A 15,085-nucleotide genomic window follows, 5' to 3' on the forward strand; every position below is an offset into this window, starting at 1 on the left:
AGATAAACGGATTGATGGGCTTTGCCGGGATGCTTCAAGCGTCGCCTCCTTCTGCCTCAATCTTGGAGCTCTAACGCATCAAGAATATAGTTCGCGCTGAGCCAGGTCGCGTCACCACTGCCATACACCCCTAGTGTCAGTGTGTTCGAGCCCACTTTGAACGCGCTAGAAGGCACATCCCACGTGTACACGTCGCCCCATCCGCGATACGCCCCGCGAGTAATGCCACGAGAGTCGATCAATACCTGTGTACGAATCAGCTTGCTGTCCACGCTAATTGCAGTTGCTGCCTACCGGTGCTCCCGGATCATTTCCCGTCCAGCTGTTGATCTTAACCGACGGTCTACCGCCCTTGAACGAGAGCGTCGTCCCAACGCGAATGACGTGCCCTTTCACTTGGTCCTGCGTCAAAGTGAACGTTACACTAGCAGTACCACCTTGCTTCGACCACAGTGCCATTGGAAAGTCCTTCGCTTTCAACGATTCGGCCGCGAATGAGCCGCCCCAGCTTCCCATGCGCGTATCGGACGGATGCATGCGCTCAATTTTGTCACCATTCTTCAAGTCAAATGGCTGGCCGTCGAATTCGCCGATCCTCCAGATCACCGGCTTATTCTGCTCTTTCGATGCGATATCCTTGGTGGCAGTCTGGCCAGCAGCCACGGTGACGGTGTCGTTTGCCACAAGGAACTCCTGTTTATACAACCTCATGCTGTATGCCCCGGGCTTCATCAGCGGCGACGTATACTTCCCATTGCTGGCTTTCGTCCAGTATTGCGCATCTTTGTTGAACCAATGGACGACAGTCTCAAACTGACTCGGCACGCCGGTGGCACTCCCAGTTACAGATCCACGACCGCTCGCTGCTACGTATCCTTGGATGCTAAGGCTCCCGAAGAAGCTCATATCGAGGTCCTCTGAAGGCTTATTGTTGGGCGATGTGAAAGCCATAGCATACGGTCCTTGGAGCCCAAAGCGCCATGGCTCGGTCCGCACATGGCCGGAGTTCATGTACCAGTAGAGTTCCTGGTCGCTGTCGCCGGTTTGGCTGTTGATGTCCCGCATGAACGGGCCGCTCGCAGATGTCTCATATGCAGTTCCAGGCATGATCATGCAAACTTGGGCTTTCTATGAAAGCGTTAGCTTGGTGTTAGTCAGGACACAAGCCGTCGTTTCTTACCGATCCCGACACGCAGTGCACTTTATCATCGATGAAGCGGTCCGAAGTGTACATCTTGCATCTTGTCTCCCCATTCGAGCACTTAAACGTATCTTTGCCTTCGAAGGCAGTGCAGCCGCGCGTGTCGCCCACATTGCCATGCACGCCAGTCGGAAGCTCTGACGTTCTCAGCCTCGCGAGCCATCTCAGCTCTCCCGGGTCGACTTCCTTGGAATTGTATGTCGCCATGTAAATGATAGCTTCTTTAGGCTTGGCGACGAAGTACTGCGTGACTGGCAAGGAATTCGACTTTACTGTGATCTTGACATAGCCATTGACAGTCTCGCCGGTTACTGAGGAGGTTCCGAGGCCGGAGTTGATGGCAGACGCTTTCCCGGTGCCTTGATATTCCACGCCATTGTATTTGAGGCTGGTGATGTCGCCGTTTGACCTGCACAGTCGGTCAGCACCATGAGTTCGGGTTTCTAGCACTGGAGTTAGTGTACCGGTTCACCTCGAACACCAGGCCGCCGTCCGTGTCCACGATATACCGCGAGCTCGTTGACGTCAGCCCGAACGCAGCATTTGCACGCTGACTGAGCGCCAGCAACGCGGCGGCACCGCTAAAGAGATGCATATCGGTTGTTCGCGAGGCTGTCCCAGGATATCCTGCGCGGACATCGCGACGCTCAAATAAGGACACACAAAGAAATAAAACGCCTTACCAGTCCTATTCTGTCAGATTATATCCCCGGATTCGAATATGCTCATATTAGCGGCGCGAATTTCTTCCAGCTATCGGGCTGGACGATCAGCCGGCATCGACAATTATCCAGATCAAAACGGGCATCCATAATTTAGGTTAAGCGACCAGTCTCAAATAGAACGCGCATCCTAGGAATCACTTCGGTGCTTTCTGGCACTGTTCGGTGCAGATATGCCGGGATTGGCATCGTGGCGTGGTGAATTATGATGTCGAAGGATATCTTGGATCCAGTCGGAAAGTCGCACTGTCGCAGTGGTTAGAGGAATGGCTTGCCCGAGAGCAATGCCACGCAGTGAGGACGATGTCGCCTCGGAGAACCATCTACTATCGGTCGCAGATGAAAGATATTTTATAACACGACTACGGACGCTGGAGAAAGATGTGTTGTTGAGGAGGAACGAAAGAAGCGGCCCCGGGGAGAGTTCTGAGACGTGGCGCTAACTGCATTGGGACGATATGCGCCCACATTGAAATGCCACCACGCCACCACTTCTCCACGGTCTAATCCCCAACACGGTCTCCTGGAGGTCCTCCATGCGCAACGGTAACAACGCGGGTGCTACGGCCGAAAAGCGGAGCCACAAGCCACCCTCCGGATAGCCCTACTTCTCATTGGACTTCTATCAGGTCTGTCTCCGCTATCTCCAGAACCGGCGATGTGGTCGTTTGATTTGCTTCACACACCCAGCCGCCGTCGGAACGCGAGCGTCTCAGATCGTTCCTACAAGCGCCATAGAGTAACACGCGCTTCATGAAGGCTACGAAATGTACTTGGCGCGTTAACCTGGCGGCTTTAGGTCTTTTGGAGTTGGATCTGCATGTGCGTCGCCACTTTCGGACCTTCCCGCTCCTCGGCTGCAACCTTGTTCGCAAAAGGCAAGGTCGCCACCAATTACAGTATCACACGGGCGGGAACACGGGGCGCTGCAAGCCGACCTGCAGTTATCGGACCATTTACTCTCCAGCTTCGATAACGAGCACGCCTTACAGTACAGCGAACCGCCCCAAGAAGACCGCACCGCAGCCTGGAGAAGCAATCCGTTTACAATTACCGGGCATGGCGGCATGGAAGCTGAGTTGAAAGAGTATTCCGAGTGCTGCTGATTTCGCATCATCTGCGAAAATCATCTGCGAATCAAAATCGCCCTACGCCCTGCATAACCGTCGACCTCTCGCGTGCGAAGGTGCAACCCAGCAATACGGCCCGAATGCACGACTCCTGCAGAGGATATGCCGGCCGTATCGCCAAAGGTTTTCCCAATCCCGTGCCCCTCATCTGGGGACTTCGAACGCATCCTCAGCTCGACCTGCAATCCCACCTTTGCAGCGTGAATGATGGCATCAAACGATGAGATAGATCTGAAAGCTACGACAAACCTCGATGAAGTCGAGCAAGGGTCTGGCGCTGGTGAAAAGGCGGTCGTCGGGGGCACTAGTCAGCTATCTGGTACGAGACGACATGTCCACAGCCTTGAGGTTGGTTTGTTACTTTTGTCGTTGTAATTATCTAGTGACTTGCTTCTCGATCAGCGATACATCAATCTTTCCTCCGTCGGATTCTTCGGCGTCATTGTTCTGGCTTCGTGGGAGTCTTTCGCCGTTACGTTCCAATTCGCACTGGCAAATGGGGGTCCAGCATCAATGTTCTACGGGTCTATTCTGGCTGGCTTGGGATGCTGTGCGGTCGGCTTTTCGTTGGCTGAACTGGCTTCGATGTAAGGCGCGAGGCGCGCGGCGCGCGTGTTGGGAAGCTGGGATGGCATCTGACTTATCCCAGAGATCCGACAGTCGGTGCACAGTACCGTTGGTCAGCGAACCTTGCACCATCTGCTAACAGATTCTGGGGCTTGCTTCAAGGTGGGTGGATCGCCCCGGAATCCATCTCTGAGTGCTAACGATACAGTAGGATGGATCACTACTGCAGCATGGTGCTTTGCCTGCGCCGGACCGCCATCCATTCTAGCAAACATGATCACTTCTCTCGCTATTTTCAACAACAAGACATACGAGCCACAGCGCTGGCATACCAGCCTGATTATGATCGCGACAATGGTCCTCGCTTTCGTATTCAACCTACGGTTCCGGAACCTACTAGATGCCTTCGAAATCACCGGAGGCGTGCTTCATTTCGTTCTCTTCGTCGTCATCATTGCGGTAATCGCTGCGCTGAATCCACGTAGCAGTTCCGACTTTGTCTTCAAGACGCTCACTAGCGACGTCTCTGGGTGGAGCAATCCTGGCGTGTCTTGGGGGCTTGGACTGCTGACGGTTACGTTTTCCGTGTCCGGATATGATAGTGTTTTGCACATGAGTAGGTCAAACTATGGTCGCTTCTATTATGCATACTTACTATTGGTTTCAGGCGATGAAGTAAAGAAAGTCCGCACCCGCGTCCCGCAAAGCATCATCATCGCCTGTACCGTAAACGCTATCATGCTCTTCGTCTTTGTTCTAGTCTTGCTCTTCTACCTTGGTCCACTAGACGACACCGTCATAAGCGCGCCTCTCCCCCTCATCTACGTTCTCTACGGTGCCACCGGATCGAAGGCAGCCACCAACACCCTCATCGCGCTCATATCCTTCATAATCTTCTTTGCGCTCTTCAACGTCTTCGCCTCGGTTTCTCGGCTGGTTTGGGTCTTCGCGAAGGACAATGGACTGCCATTCTCCGACATCCTCGCCTACGTAATTGCTTCGGATTCCTTGTTAAGGATTGTTGACGCTGATGCCCTTCGCAGGTCCATCCCACGCTCAAACTACCAGTTAACGCTCTCCTCCTCCTCTGCGCGGTCGTTACCGCATTATCGCTTATCTACATCGCTTCCGCCACCGCCTTCAACGCACTCATCTCGCTGCAAGCCCTCGCTCTGCACGTCTCATACTTCTTCCCCATTATGTTCATGCTCCTCCGGAAACTGCGCGGCCCGCCCCCGCCTTACGGCCCGTTCAAGCTCGGCCCTTTCGGCATCCCACTCAACGTATTTGCGCTCTGCTATCTGGTATATGTGGTCCTCTGGATGCCCTTTCCGCAGATATTGCCTGTTACGAAAGATAATATGAACTATGCTGGGCCGATCTTCGGAGCTGTAGTGGTTGGAGCACTAGGAGACTGGTTCATTTCTGGAAGGAAGAGGTTTCAAATGCCTGTTACGCGGTACGAATAGATGTACAGAGCTATGGGGAATTAGAGAGTATGGCGATCCGTGGGTGGTGTTTGTGCTTTGGGACGCCACGCAAGAGGTAGACGCTAAATCCTGTATTGATTGATGAAAGGTTACCGCTTCAATCTCGAGATGCACACCCTAAAAGGAGGTCGCGACATCGAGTTCTCAAACCCCAGCTCTCTACTTCTTCCTACTCCTAATTACCTCTACTTCCTCCAGCTGCTAAACTACTACATATAAGGATATTTCCCCCGACACGTACATACTGTCACCTTAAACACGGCATGCCCTCTTAAAACCCAAGCTAGAGACACGCAAATGGCTGTTCGGACTACTAAACCCCGACCCACCGCAGACACGCACCGTGCTGCCCTAACCCTGGAGCTCACGCACATATGGATGACGCTGCAGGATTGGCTCGTACGACAACTGTGCCTCAATATACATGTGAGACAAGCCACCCCAACGGCGCTCAGATAAAAGCTACTTCCAGCATGGGGACCGCTTGGGTTCCGAAACAGATTCGATTTTGTCTTCACTCATCCTCTTTCTCCTCAGGTAGCATGCCTATCCACATTTCAACCGCGGACTTCGACACGGACTGGCCTGCGATATGGCAAGTCCTGCTCGAGTCGTCCGAGGACGCATGCCTATCTTTTGACCAGCATCGGGATTTCGCATCGCAGGCGCTGAAAGAGACTGAAGATGAGTGGAGGCGGAGGATGGTGGAACATGTAAAGAAAACGTACGCGACCGACCCAACGTCCTATATCGTGAAGGCCGTCGACACCAACTTTGGGAATATAGTCGGAGTCGCACTATGGAACATCTATACTACAAGCAGTGGTTTGAAAGGTGCCACTACGAAGCAGAATAAGTGGAAGATCTATGGAGACGAGGACATGACGCAAGATGCCAACGGGGTGCAAGAGCGCCAGGTTTCCGCGATGAAACTGGTCGGATATCCTCACGTGTGTAAGTCGGCGTTAGGAGTTGCGCATTTTCCGAACTGATCATTCTATGAAGTTCTCGTCGCAATCGCAGCGCACCCGCGGTACGAGACGCCAGAAGTCAAGCGCTTGTTGATGCAGTGGGGACTGGATAGGGCAGACTCCTTGGGCTTAGAGGCCTGGTCTTACTCGGCTAATCCAGATGCGTCTCTATACGTCTCGAGCGGCTTTCAGTCCGTTGATCAGAACACTCCGGATCTGCCTGATTCTGGACCCTCCACTCTCTGGAGGATGTGTAGACCGGGGGCCAGGAATCGACGCGCGCACAAGGACTTCTATCTCGATACCCAGGGATTCTGGTAGGCAAAGAGGTCAGAACCCGGTTACTCGGGATAAAAGGGAGTCTCGTACTTGATGATACTGCCCCAGGAATGAGCGATAGAATGGATACGACAGTTTTCAGAAACGGTGCCCTTGCTTGAAACAACGGCTAGCGTGCTTTGATGCTGGTCTTAGGCGCTACGGCGCCATAAGCCTACTACTGGTGCTCTGTATGTCGCACGAGAGACGGCACATGCTTACGTGGGACTCAGGTCATTACAGTGCCTAACTATACCTGTTGCGGCTCAGCATACGAGAAAGGCCCAACCGGAGAGTACCGAGATCCGGGATCCCATCCAATCGTCCTCGTGAAAAGTGGGCCACTTCTATTCGGCGCCTCTATGGGACTTGCGGTGAGGTACAGGCTGCATCACCCTCTCCGATGCTGCAGCAACAGCCGTGTCCGTGAAGACATTTAACAATATCTGACCTAGGCGCACGTTCGTAGCTCTAACGCGGTCATTATGGATAGCCAAACGTGCAACGAGAAAGGGTCGACAGTGACTGAAAGTCCCGCAGAAAACGCTGAAGGGAACCAGAGCCGCCATGAATATGTAAGTTATCCCCAAGATCCCATTCCATACCCTTCTCACTGACCTATCGCGAGGGCAATACCTGGCGTGGTATCTTTAATGCCGCTCGGCCTCGAAATTGGAGCCGACCGCGAAAATGGACAGCCACGCTCATCCTCTCCGGCTTCGCCTTCATCCAGCCACTATCCGAGACCATGCTCGCACCAGTCCAGCACCAAATCTCGAAGGATCTTTCCATCACCAGGGGATACCAGTGGATGCTTGTTAACTCGCTTATCCTCATCGGCGTCGGATTCGGCCCACTCCTGCTCGCGCCCCTCTCCGAGATTTACGGACGGCGGCTCGCTATCCTCGCCGGGAGCGCTGTGTTCATTATCTGGAACACAGCGTGCGGGGTTGCGCAGAGCCTCGGCCAGATGCTTGCATTCCGTCTGCTGGCTGGCTTCGGCGCATGCACGGCTGATGCGATTGCGGGAGGAGTAATGGCAGATCTCTGGCTGCCGCATCAACGAGGCCGAGCATTTGCCGTGTATATGGCTGCCCCGTTGCTCGGTCCGGGTATAGGCCCCATCATCGGTGCGTACATAGCGACAGGTATTAGCTGGCGGTGGGTGTTCTGGATAACATCGATTGCGTGTGGCGTCGTGTTCGGGACTGCGGTCCTGTTCCTCAAGGAGACGTACGAGCCCCGGCTGGCAGATCTGCATCGACGCCGATCAATCGCACGCGGGGATACGCAGGGCGAAATGGGAGTCTCTGTACAAAGGATCAAAGCCTCATCGATCTGGCGCGAGTTATGGACGAACATCCAAAGACCGCTCCGCATGCTAGCAACGCAGCTCATCATTCAGCTCATCGCGGTCTACATGGCCCTTCTTTACGGCACCATGTTCCTGTTCCTCTTCTTGTACTCGACATTGTGGACCACTAGGTACGGGCAGAGCCCTCAAATTAGCAGTCTGAACTACATCTCCGCGGCGATCGGATACATCGCAGGGGTCCAAGGTAAGCACAATGTTGCCCGCCACCCTCTAAAAGCATTCAATCCCCTCCTAACGCGCCCATGCGTAGTTGCCGGCCACCTCAACGACAAAGTGTACACCACACTCAAAGCCCGCTCCGCCGATGGAAAAGGTCGCCCCGAATTCCGCGTCCCAGTCATGTCCATCGGCACGCTTCTCATCCCCCTCGGCCTTCTATGGTGGGGCTGGACAGGGGAGAAACACCTCCACTGGATATTACCTAACATCGGCTGCGCTATCTTCACCGCAGGCTGCTACATCTGCTCATCTTGTGTATCCGTCTACACTATCGACGCTTACAGCACGTACGCTGCCTCGGCGGTGTCCACAAACCTGGTTTTGAGGAGCAACTTCGCTGCCTTCTTTCCCATTTTCGCGCCGTATATGTTTGGGGCTGTGGGCTTCGGCTGGGGCGCAACTATATTGGCGGGAGGGTTTGGTGTTGTTGGATGCGGGACTGTGGTGGTGCTGTGGGTTTGGGGGGAGAAGATTAGGAAGAGGAGTCGGTATTGTGCTGCCGAGGAGGATGGAGATTAGTCACAGGCGTCGGTATTACGATCTTGTAGTCTTGAACACTTCAGTATTGCTACAAGAGATCTTCAACGTCTTACCCCTAAAACATCGCCAATGCGTTCGGCGGGCTTCCCACACCACCTGGCACGTTCCCCGGCGCACTTGTCAGCAAGAATGTCCACCTCCCCAACACTTTGCACTTTGCGCTCAGCGCCTCGAGATCCCAGAGTTCCCCAATAGGCATCCCCCAAAGCGGCAGCATGGACGCGTGCAGGCTGTCCTCAAAGCTAGGTGGCGGCCACGCCTCGAAGTTCGCGTTGTCGGTCGCTGCAGCTGCGAAGTAGGTGTCGTGAAGAAAGTCTTTCATCTCCTCTGATGCCTCGAGGCCGGCGTATTCGTGCTTCATCATGTCCCACTTTCCCCGTTCTTCCTTTTCGGATTGGCTGAGCGAGAGGTATGAATGCACCCAGCCTGTACGCACGAGGAGGATGTCGCCGGTTTGGAAAGTGATGCCTTGTGCTTTCGCACACGCTCGCAGGTCAGATACTGTGATGTGATGGGTCGCAAACGGATCGTAAGCCTGCCCCTCCTTTTCCGCCCAGCTGAAAACGTCGAGAAGTACTCCTCTGCCAACAATCCCATGCTTCGCCCACGCATCAATGCCCAGTTTCCGCGTCGCCTCGACGTCTTCGTCATCGTCTCCCGAGATTTCGGACGAAACAACGCCGTTGTAGAAGTACCCCGACTTCGGGTCTGCAAAGTGCCGGAAGCCATCCCATTGACTGCTCGATTGCGTATTGAGGCAGTAGGTGTCGTCAAAGGTTCCGGGGCCAATGGAATGTATGTCGTGCTCCAGCGGTTTCCGGTGGAAGAAGGGTGGATGAGGCGTGTCCAGTGGAAGGTTGAGCGCGACGACCTGGCCTGTTTTGACGTTTTCCTGGGTTGCCTTTCGCGTGCGCTCCGGAGTGAGAAGGTTGAGCCGACCGAGCTGTAAGACTATCAGTATGGCCCGAGATCAGTACAGGCGAGAAGAGATGATACCTCGTCACAACCACCCCAGAACCATGCTGAGCCGTGGGGTGTCCCCGCGACGTGTGGAAGTGCAGCGCGCTTGGGGAAAGTTGAGGCGTCGCCGTTGGGATCAAGGCGCATGGTGATCTCCAATTGCTTGGAAAGGATGTAGGAACAGAGAGGCGGCACATGTAGTCGAGTGAGGTGTGGCTTGTGCGGGTGTCGTCATTGTTAAGCTACCCCGCGCCCCACTTATGCCACGTTCTTTCCTCGTGCCACTGGCCTTGAAAGCAAAACGCAGCAACAATCTCCCTTATCTACAAGTTATGCAGATATACCACGGGAAAAATCACATTCACCATGTTGGACCCTCTTAGACGAGCCCAAGTGTTTTCTTCGTTCAAAGATGGTCTACTAGGACATCTTTCGTCCGAACCTTTCCCCGTGAGGAAAAGCCGAACCCTGAAGAATAGGGATAACAATCGATTATTGTTATTCCTTGACTGAAGATTGCATTTGATGGTCCTGTGTGAGTAAGATGATTTTAGTGCCGACGAGCTCCGGAGGGCTAGAGGAATTGCTTTGGTAACTCTGTGGACTAGGAGGACATAGAGTGCCACATTGTAGGCCTCGCCTTAACTCACGCTTCATACAGCTTGTCCCTTCCCAATAGCCCCTGCCGAGCGGATTGGATTCCCTCGCAGCAATTGCAAAGACAGAAGCTTGGCCATAGCGCATACGGTGAGTCTTGCCGAGCCTGAGATGACGCTACTAATCAGAAGCGCTCTCATATGCTTTCTCTGATAACTGATTGTTGGTGGGCAATGAGGATGGTGGTGCCGTAGTTCCAAGTGGCGTCTCTCACCGATCTCAGATCTTCCCGGTGCGTGGCGTGTGGTCAGTGCACGCCTCAAAGAGAGGTTTCAGAAGACACTCGAAGACAAAGCATTGTACCGTCTCCGTAGGGACATTGTAGATACCATAAGAGAGCACCTTTCTGCGAAAGATCCCGAGGTCTGCCCAGCTGGACAGTTTAGGCTAAGCGCACTTTGAGCTTAGCGCCGGGCTAAATCACGTGCGGCGCACTGTTTACATCTCGCGCCGCGTTGGACCCCGAGCTCTTCCATCTACAACACGCCAGCCATCGCGATAGAGCCTCCCCACATCGCCTCTATTATTTGTTTGTATACATATCTGTGATCGCCACACTCACGCGACTCCATCCGTGCTCGCCACCATGTCTCATTCCTGGCTCCAGCGGAAGCGCAAAGGCGAGCTGATCGAGCTTGCACAGCGCGCCAACTTGCCCGAGTAAGCATTGCGCTCGCATTCCATGTGGAAATTGATGCCTGACAAACTGTACGAGCAGTGCCGATGCTCTCCTCAAAGATGACCTCGTCGCCGCGCTCGAAGGCCATCTCGAGGCGAACGAGACCGTCTACGGGAAGGACCCCGAGTTCAGTGACTTCTACGGATACGTCCGTAGCGGATCGCCCGTGAAGCGCGAACGCCCATCCCCTTCCGAAGGTGCCGCGGTCACGAAGCCGCGCAGGCGCCAAACGCTGGCCAAGACTACGGATTCGTAAGTCCATGTTTACCTGACGCGTTACGGGCCGAAGCTGACCGCTGCTCTGTAGTGAGGACTACACGCCCGAGAGGTCTGCCCTCGTTACGCGCACTCCGCGAACCGTGTCCCGAGTAGCTTCGCGCATGTCCCAGGTCGACATTCCCGCGTCGCCCGCTCAGCTCGCCGAAGTCGCCGACCAGTCGTTCCAGGCCGCAAAGACGAAAGCTACAGAGCTTTGGCAGAAGACGAAGGTTGACGAGCTGAAGGAATTCGTGCGGGACAATGCTAGCTCCGTCGGCGCGATCCAGACCCTCATCCTGCTGATCGAGGCCGTCGGGCTCCAGCTGAAGACGCTCGACACGGTGCCCACTACCGAGTGGACGAAATCCGTCCCTGTGCTGAACTCGTACAACACGGCTCTGCCGAATATGTGGAAGCTCCTGACAAGCGACTGGTGGGCGCCGGCTACCCTGTGGTCGTTGACCAGCTGGGTCCTCCCGCTCATCTTCTCGTACTTCTTCAACCTGACCCTGCGCTCCAACACGCGTCACAAGTCCTCGAGCCGCCAGTACACGGTCGATCCGCTTACATTCAACATCGTGAAGGCCATCCTGGCGTACAGCGCCTACTGCGTTTCCACGACGGCCGACGCGGAAATGGCCGGCATTCCCGATGCAACCTTCGCGCAGAAGCTTGGCTGGGGACCGTTCTCCGAAGGAACAGTCTCCGCCGTTCGCACCAATGTGCCTGGCGGATATTACGGCCTCCAAATTGGTGCCGTCGTTGGCGTGCTGATCAGCTTGTACGATGCTGCGTTGAAGAAGTAACGCTCCGTTCAAGACGAGCACATAACGTCTGTAAATGGCTATCAGATTTGGAAATGAAGCGGTATGATGATACGGGTTCGGAATTGGATGTTGAATTTTCCGGCGTTCTAGGCTACTTCTGCTTCTCACGAGTTGGATACTCGACCTAGCATTGGCGGGGATGGGACGGCGTTGGAGGCGCTTCGCCAGACACCTGTTTCAGGTATTGTTGTCCTATCAGTTTGGAGCTGAGCATGATTTAGTTTCGCGCAATAGTACAGAGTCGTTTCCGTCACACCAAGAGCTCCTCAACAGGCTCGGTCATGCAGGGTTGAGCTCGTTGCCAGATTGGGAAGGCTGGCCCGAGCTCGTTCCCGTGAGTTCTCCCCGCGACCTCTTTCCCCGCAGCTTTCCTCCGCACTATCGCGCCACCGAGCTCTTGTCTTCGGCCTCATCCCGAGCTCGCCCTTAAGTTCGGTCCGAGATGGTTCGAGCTTCGGAGTTAGAAATACTGCCGGTTACCTAGGACAGCAAACGAAGGACTGAACGGCATCATTCCGTCCTAAAGGGCGGTGCTTATGTAGTACCATCTTCCCCACCATCCGATCCGCTGCCTATTTCAACAATCTCGATCTCCGTCCTCTGTCGTCCTTGTGATAGTCTCTCCTCTCATGTTGCAATAATGGCCCCACAACTCTCCATCGTCATCGTCGGCGCCGGCCTCTCCGGCCTCGCAGCATCAATCCAGTGCGCGCTCTCGGGCCACGAGGTCACAGTTCTAGAGAGCGCAAAGGAGCTCGCTGAAGTCCTGACCCACGTCCCCTTCAACTAAGTGCAGTCATCCTAACACCACTTAGGTTGGCGCCGGCCTCCAGCTCACGCCGAACGCAACCAAAATCCTCCAGAAATGGGACGTCTACCAGCACGTTAATAAACCCGCCGAACCCAGAACATGCACCGTGTACAACTACAAGGGCAAGGTCCTCGCGCATGAAGACAACTTCGACAAGAACAATCGCAGAAAGTACAACGCTCCCTTTTCGGACTGCCATCGTGTGGATCTGCAGCAAGCGCTCGCGAAAAGAGCGCAGGAGCTAGGCGTCGAAGTCCTCCTGAATACCCGCGTCACCGACATCAACTTCTCCGGCGAAGAGCGGGACGGCATCAAGGAAGCCGCCGTGTCAACAGAAAGCGGCACGACCCTCTTGGCCGACCTGGTGGTTGCCGCCGACGGCCTCTGGTCTACATGTCGCTCTGTCTTCCTCAACCGATTTGCCCCGCCGCTTCCGACGGGAGACTTGGCGTACCGCATTGTGCTCAATCTGCCGCAGATCAAGGACGAGAAGCTGAGGAAGATGGTGCAGGAGCCCGCGGTGCGGTTCTGGGTTGGCCCGGATGCGCATGTCGTCGCGTATAGTATGCGCGGTGGGGAAATGTATAATGTTGTGCTCCTCGTGCCGGACGATTTGGACGAGGGCGTTGCGAGGACACAGGGCGATTTGGATGAGATGAGGAAGTTGTTTGAGGGGTGGGATCCTGTGTATGTATCTCTCCCTCCCGTATCCCTTTGCGGCTTTACTACGCGAGGGAGGGGAAACAGGCGCTGGGACGGATCTGCTAACGATGACGCACAGGCTGACGCAGCTCCTCGAATGCGTCGACAAAGTCGACAAATGGAAACTGATGCACCGCGAAGAGATGAAATCCTGGATAAACCCGCAGTCCAACCTCGTCCTTATCGGCGACGCATGCCACCCCATGCTGCCCTATCTCGCGCAGGGCGCAAATTCGTCCATTGAGGACGGCTGCGTTCTCGGCCTGCTTTTATCTCCCTCCGTCAACCCCGGCTTTGCTTCAAAGTCCGATCTCCCGTCTACGCTCCAGCTGTTCCAGAAACTGCGGAAAGCAAGGGGCGAAGCGATCGCGCGGGAGACGTTCAAGCAGCGAAGGGACTTCCATATGCGGGATGGGCTGGAGCAGGAGAAGAGGGACAAGCTGTTTGAGATGTGGTTGGAGAAGGCGAAGGGCGCGGAGATTGAGGGCGAGGAGGAGTTTCCGAGTCGCTGGACGTGTCCGGTTGTGCAGCCGTGGTTGTATGGGTATGATGCGTTCAAGGAGGTGGAGGCCGCTGTTGCGCAAGCTTCGAAGGAAAGCGCGAGCCTGTGAGGAAGTAGGTGGGAGAGGTGGAAATAGATTTTATTTCCTGCTGCATTGCCGTCTTCCGATGAGTCCAGTGCCCCTGCATACCTTCCACTGCGTCACACTTTCCCATCCCATCTCCCTCCACTCTATGCCTTTCGCCTCATCACGCCCACCGTGCCACCACGCATATAATTTCCCATAAAAGGCTAGCGGGACTCCTTCCATTACCACATTTCGCGCTACGCGGTCTTCAGTGAGCGAGGAGAGAAAATCTAGGACGTAGCTGTAGGCGATAACGAGGACGAAGAAAGCGACGAGGACACTTTGGTGTGTGAGAGGTAATGGCTTTGGGGGTTCAGTTGATAGATCGGCCGAATAATAGGAGGGAAAGGTTTGTGGTGGCGGTAGGGAGGCGGTGTTAACATGCTGACATGTTGACGGGTTGATGCTGAAGAGCCGAGATTAGATGAGATTGGAAGGGAGAGCCAAATATGTTACAGCAGAGTTTTCGGTGCGCGCAAACGAAGTCGGAGCGTTGTGCAACGTCGCACCTCGTCTCCCTCTACTTCTCAACCTCCACCTCCACCCACCCCTCCGCATCCTCCCCCTCCCGCCGCTTTCGCACACTCTCCTCCAACTCCTCTTTTGCAATGCACTGCCCACACGCCCAGTACGCGTACCCTACCAGCAGAGCCCATGGGAGGGCGTCCCATATCCGCCCGTCTACCAGCAGGCCGATGACGCAGTAGAGGGAGCGGAACATAAGCATGATATGGACGACGGGCATGACTCCGTCTAGTATTTCGGACAGAGTCGTGGCATTGGAAGGCGGGGAGGAGTTTGTGTGTGAGGTTCGCGTGGTAGCAGGAGAGGTAGCTTGGGAGGAGGTTGAGCGGCGTCCTGGCTTGTCTTTCCTTTCGGCCAGGTTTTCGACGTGGGAGAGCTACTTTGCATCCGGTGGAATATTCACGCACTCGTATTCGTCTGCCTCGGCCATCTTCTGCATTGTTTCCTCCTACTGCTTTTTGATATTCCGTTGGTAAACCCGGTACGCCTGCGCCCTAAGCGAAC

At 54.9% G+C, this 15,085-nt stretch overlaps 7 protein-coding genes across 7 annotated transcripts; 5 read left to right on the plus strand and 2 right to left on the minus strand.

Moving 5' to 3' along the window:
• Nucleotides 1-5: 5 nt before the first annotated feature.
• On the minus strand, nt 6-2,291 carry BU26DRAFT_521790 (polysaccharide lyase family 4 protein). The gene is made up of 4 exons (XM_033829625.1): nt 1,666-2,291; nt 1,181-1,610; nt 295-1,128; nt 6-245 (listed from the first exon to the last, which is right to left on the minus strand). Exons 1-4 carry the CDS (start codon nt 1,794-1,796, stop codon nt 57-59), a joined length of 1,584 nt encoding a protein of 527 aa, XP_033680293.1. The 5' UTR covers nt 1,797-2,291; the 3' UTR covers nt 6-56.
• A 969-nt stretch (nt 2,292-3,260) lies between these two features.
• Nucleotides 3,261-5,256, plus strand: BU26DRAFT_542199 (amino acid transporter; the record flags this gene model as incomplete). Its single annotated transcript, XM_033831629.1, has 6 exons — nt 3,261-3,401; nt 3,456-3,640; nt 3,703-3,782; nt 3,832-4,236; nt 4,288-4,610; nt 4,664-5,256. 6 exons carry the CDS (start codon nt 3,261-3,263, stop codon nt 5,087-5,089), a joined length of 1,560 nt encoding a protein of 519 aa, XP_033680294.1. The 3' UTR covers nt 5,090-5,256.
• A 396-nt stretch (nt 5,257-5,652) lies between these two features.
• Nucleotides 5,653-6,402, plus strand: BU26DRAFT_567885 (uncharacterized protein; the record flags this gene model as incomplete). The annotated part of the gene is made up of 2 exons (XM_033833710.1): nt 5,653-6,064; nt 6,116-6,402. The coding sequence occupies 2 exons, from the start codon at nt 5,653-5,655 to the stop codon at nt 6,400-6,402; spliced, it is 699 nt and encodes a 232-aa protein (XP_033680295.1).
• A 482-nt stretch (nt 6,403-6,884) lies between these two features.
• BU26DRAFT_578044 (MFS general substrate transporter) lies at nt 6,885-8,550 on the plus strand (the record flags this gene model as incomplete). The annotated part of the gene is made up of 3 exons (XM_033834416.1): nt 6,885-6,974; nt 7,028-7,958; nt 8,025-8,550. 3 exons carry the CDS (start codon nt 6,885-6,887, stop codon nt 8,510-8,512), a joined length of 1,509 nt encoding a protein of 502 aa, XP_033680296.1. The 3' UTR covers nt 8,513-8,550.
• A 38-nt stretch (nt 8,551-8,588) lies between these two features.
• On the minus strand, nt 8,589-9,640 carry BU26DRAFT_433452 (uncharacterized protein; the record flags this gene model as incomplete). The annotated part of the gene is made up of 2 exons (XM_033824032.1): nt 8,589-9,476; nt 9,530-9,640. 2 exons carry the CDS (start codon nt 9,638-9,640, stop codon nt 8,589-8,591), a joined length of 999 nt encoding a protein of 332 aa, XP_033680297.1.
• A 1,096-nt stretch (nt 9,641-10,736) lies between these two features.
• On the plus strand, nt 10,737-11,893 carry BU26DRAFT_433340 (uncharacterized protein; the record flags this gene model as incomplete). Its single annotated transcript, XM_033824024.1, has 3 exons — nt 10,737-10,810; nt 10,869-11,081; nt 11,137-11,893. The coding sequence occupies 3 exons, from the start codon at nt 10,737-10,739 to the stop codon at nt 11,891-11,893; spliced, it is 1,044 nt and encodes a 347-aa protein (XP_033680298.1).
• Nucleotides 11,894-12,287: 394 nt separating this feature from the next.
• Nucleotides 12,288-14,060, plus strand: BU26DRAFT_521795 (salicylate hydroxylase-like protein). The gene is made up of 3 exons (XM_033829626.1): nt 12,288-12,677; nt 12,730-13,412; nt 13,507-14,060. The coding sequence occupies exons 1-3, from the start codon at nt 12,555-12,557 to the stop codon at nt 14,036-14,038; spliced, it is 1,338 nt and encodes a 445-aa protein (XP_033680299.1). The 5' UTR covers nt 12,288-12,554; the 3' UTR covers nt 14,039-14,060.
• The last annotated feature ends 1,025 nt before the right edge of the window (nt 14,061-15,085 follow it).

This window comes from Trematosphaeria pertusa (genome assembly GCF_010094035.1).
Source record: "Trematosphaeria pertusa strain CBS 122368 unplaced genomic scaffold BU26scaffold_12, whole genome shotgun sequence".
Taxonomy (NCBI): domain Eukaryota; kingdom Fungi; phylum Ascomycota; class Dothideomycetes; order Pleosporales; family Trematosphaeriaceae; genus Trematosphaeria; species Trematosphaeria pertusa.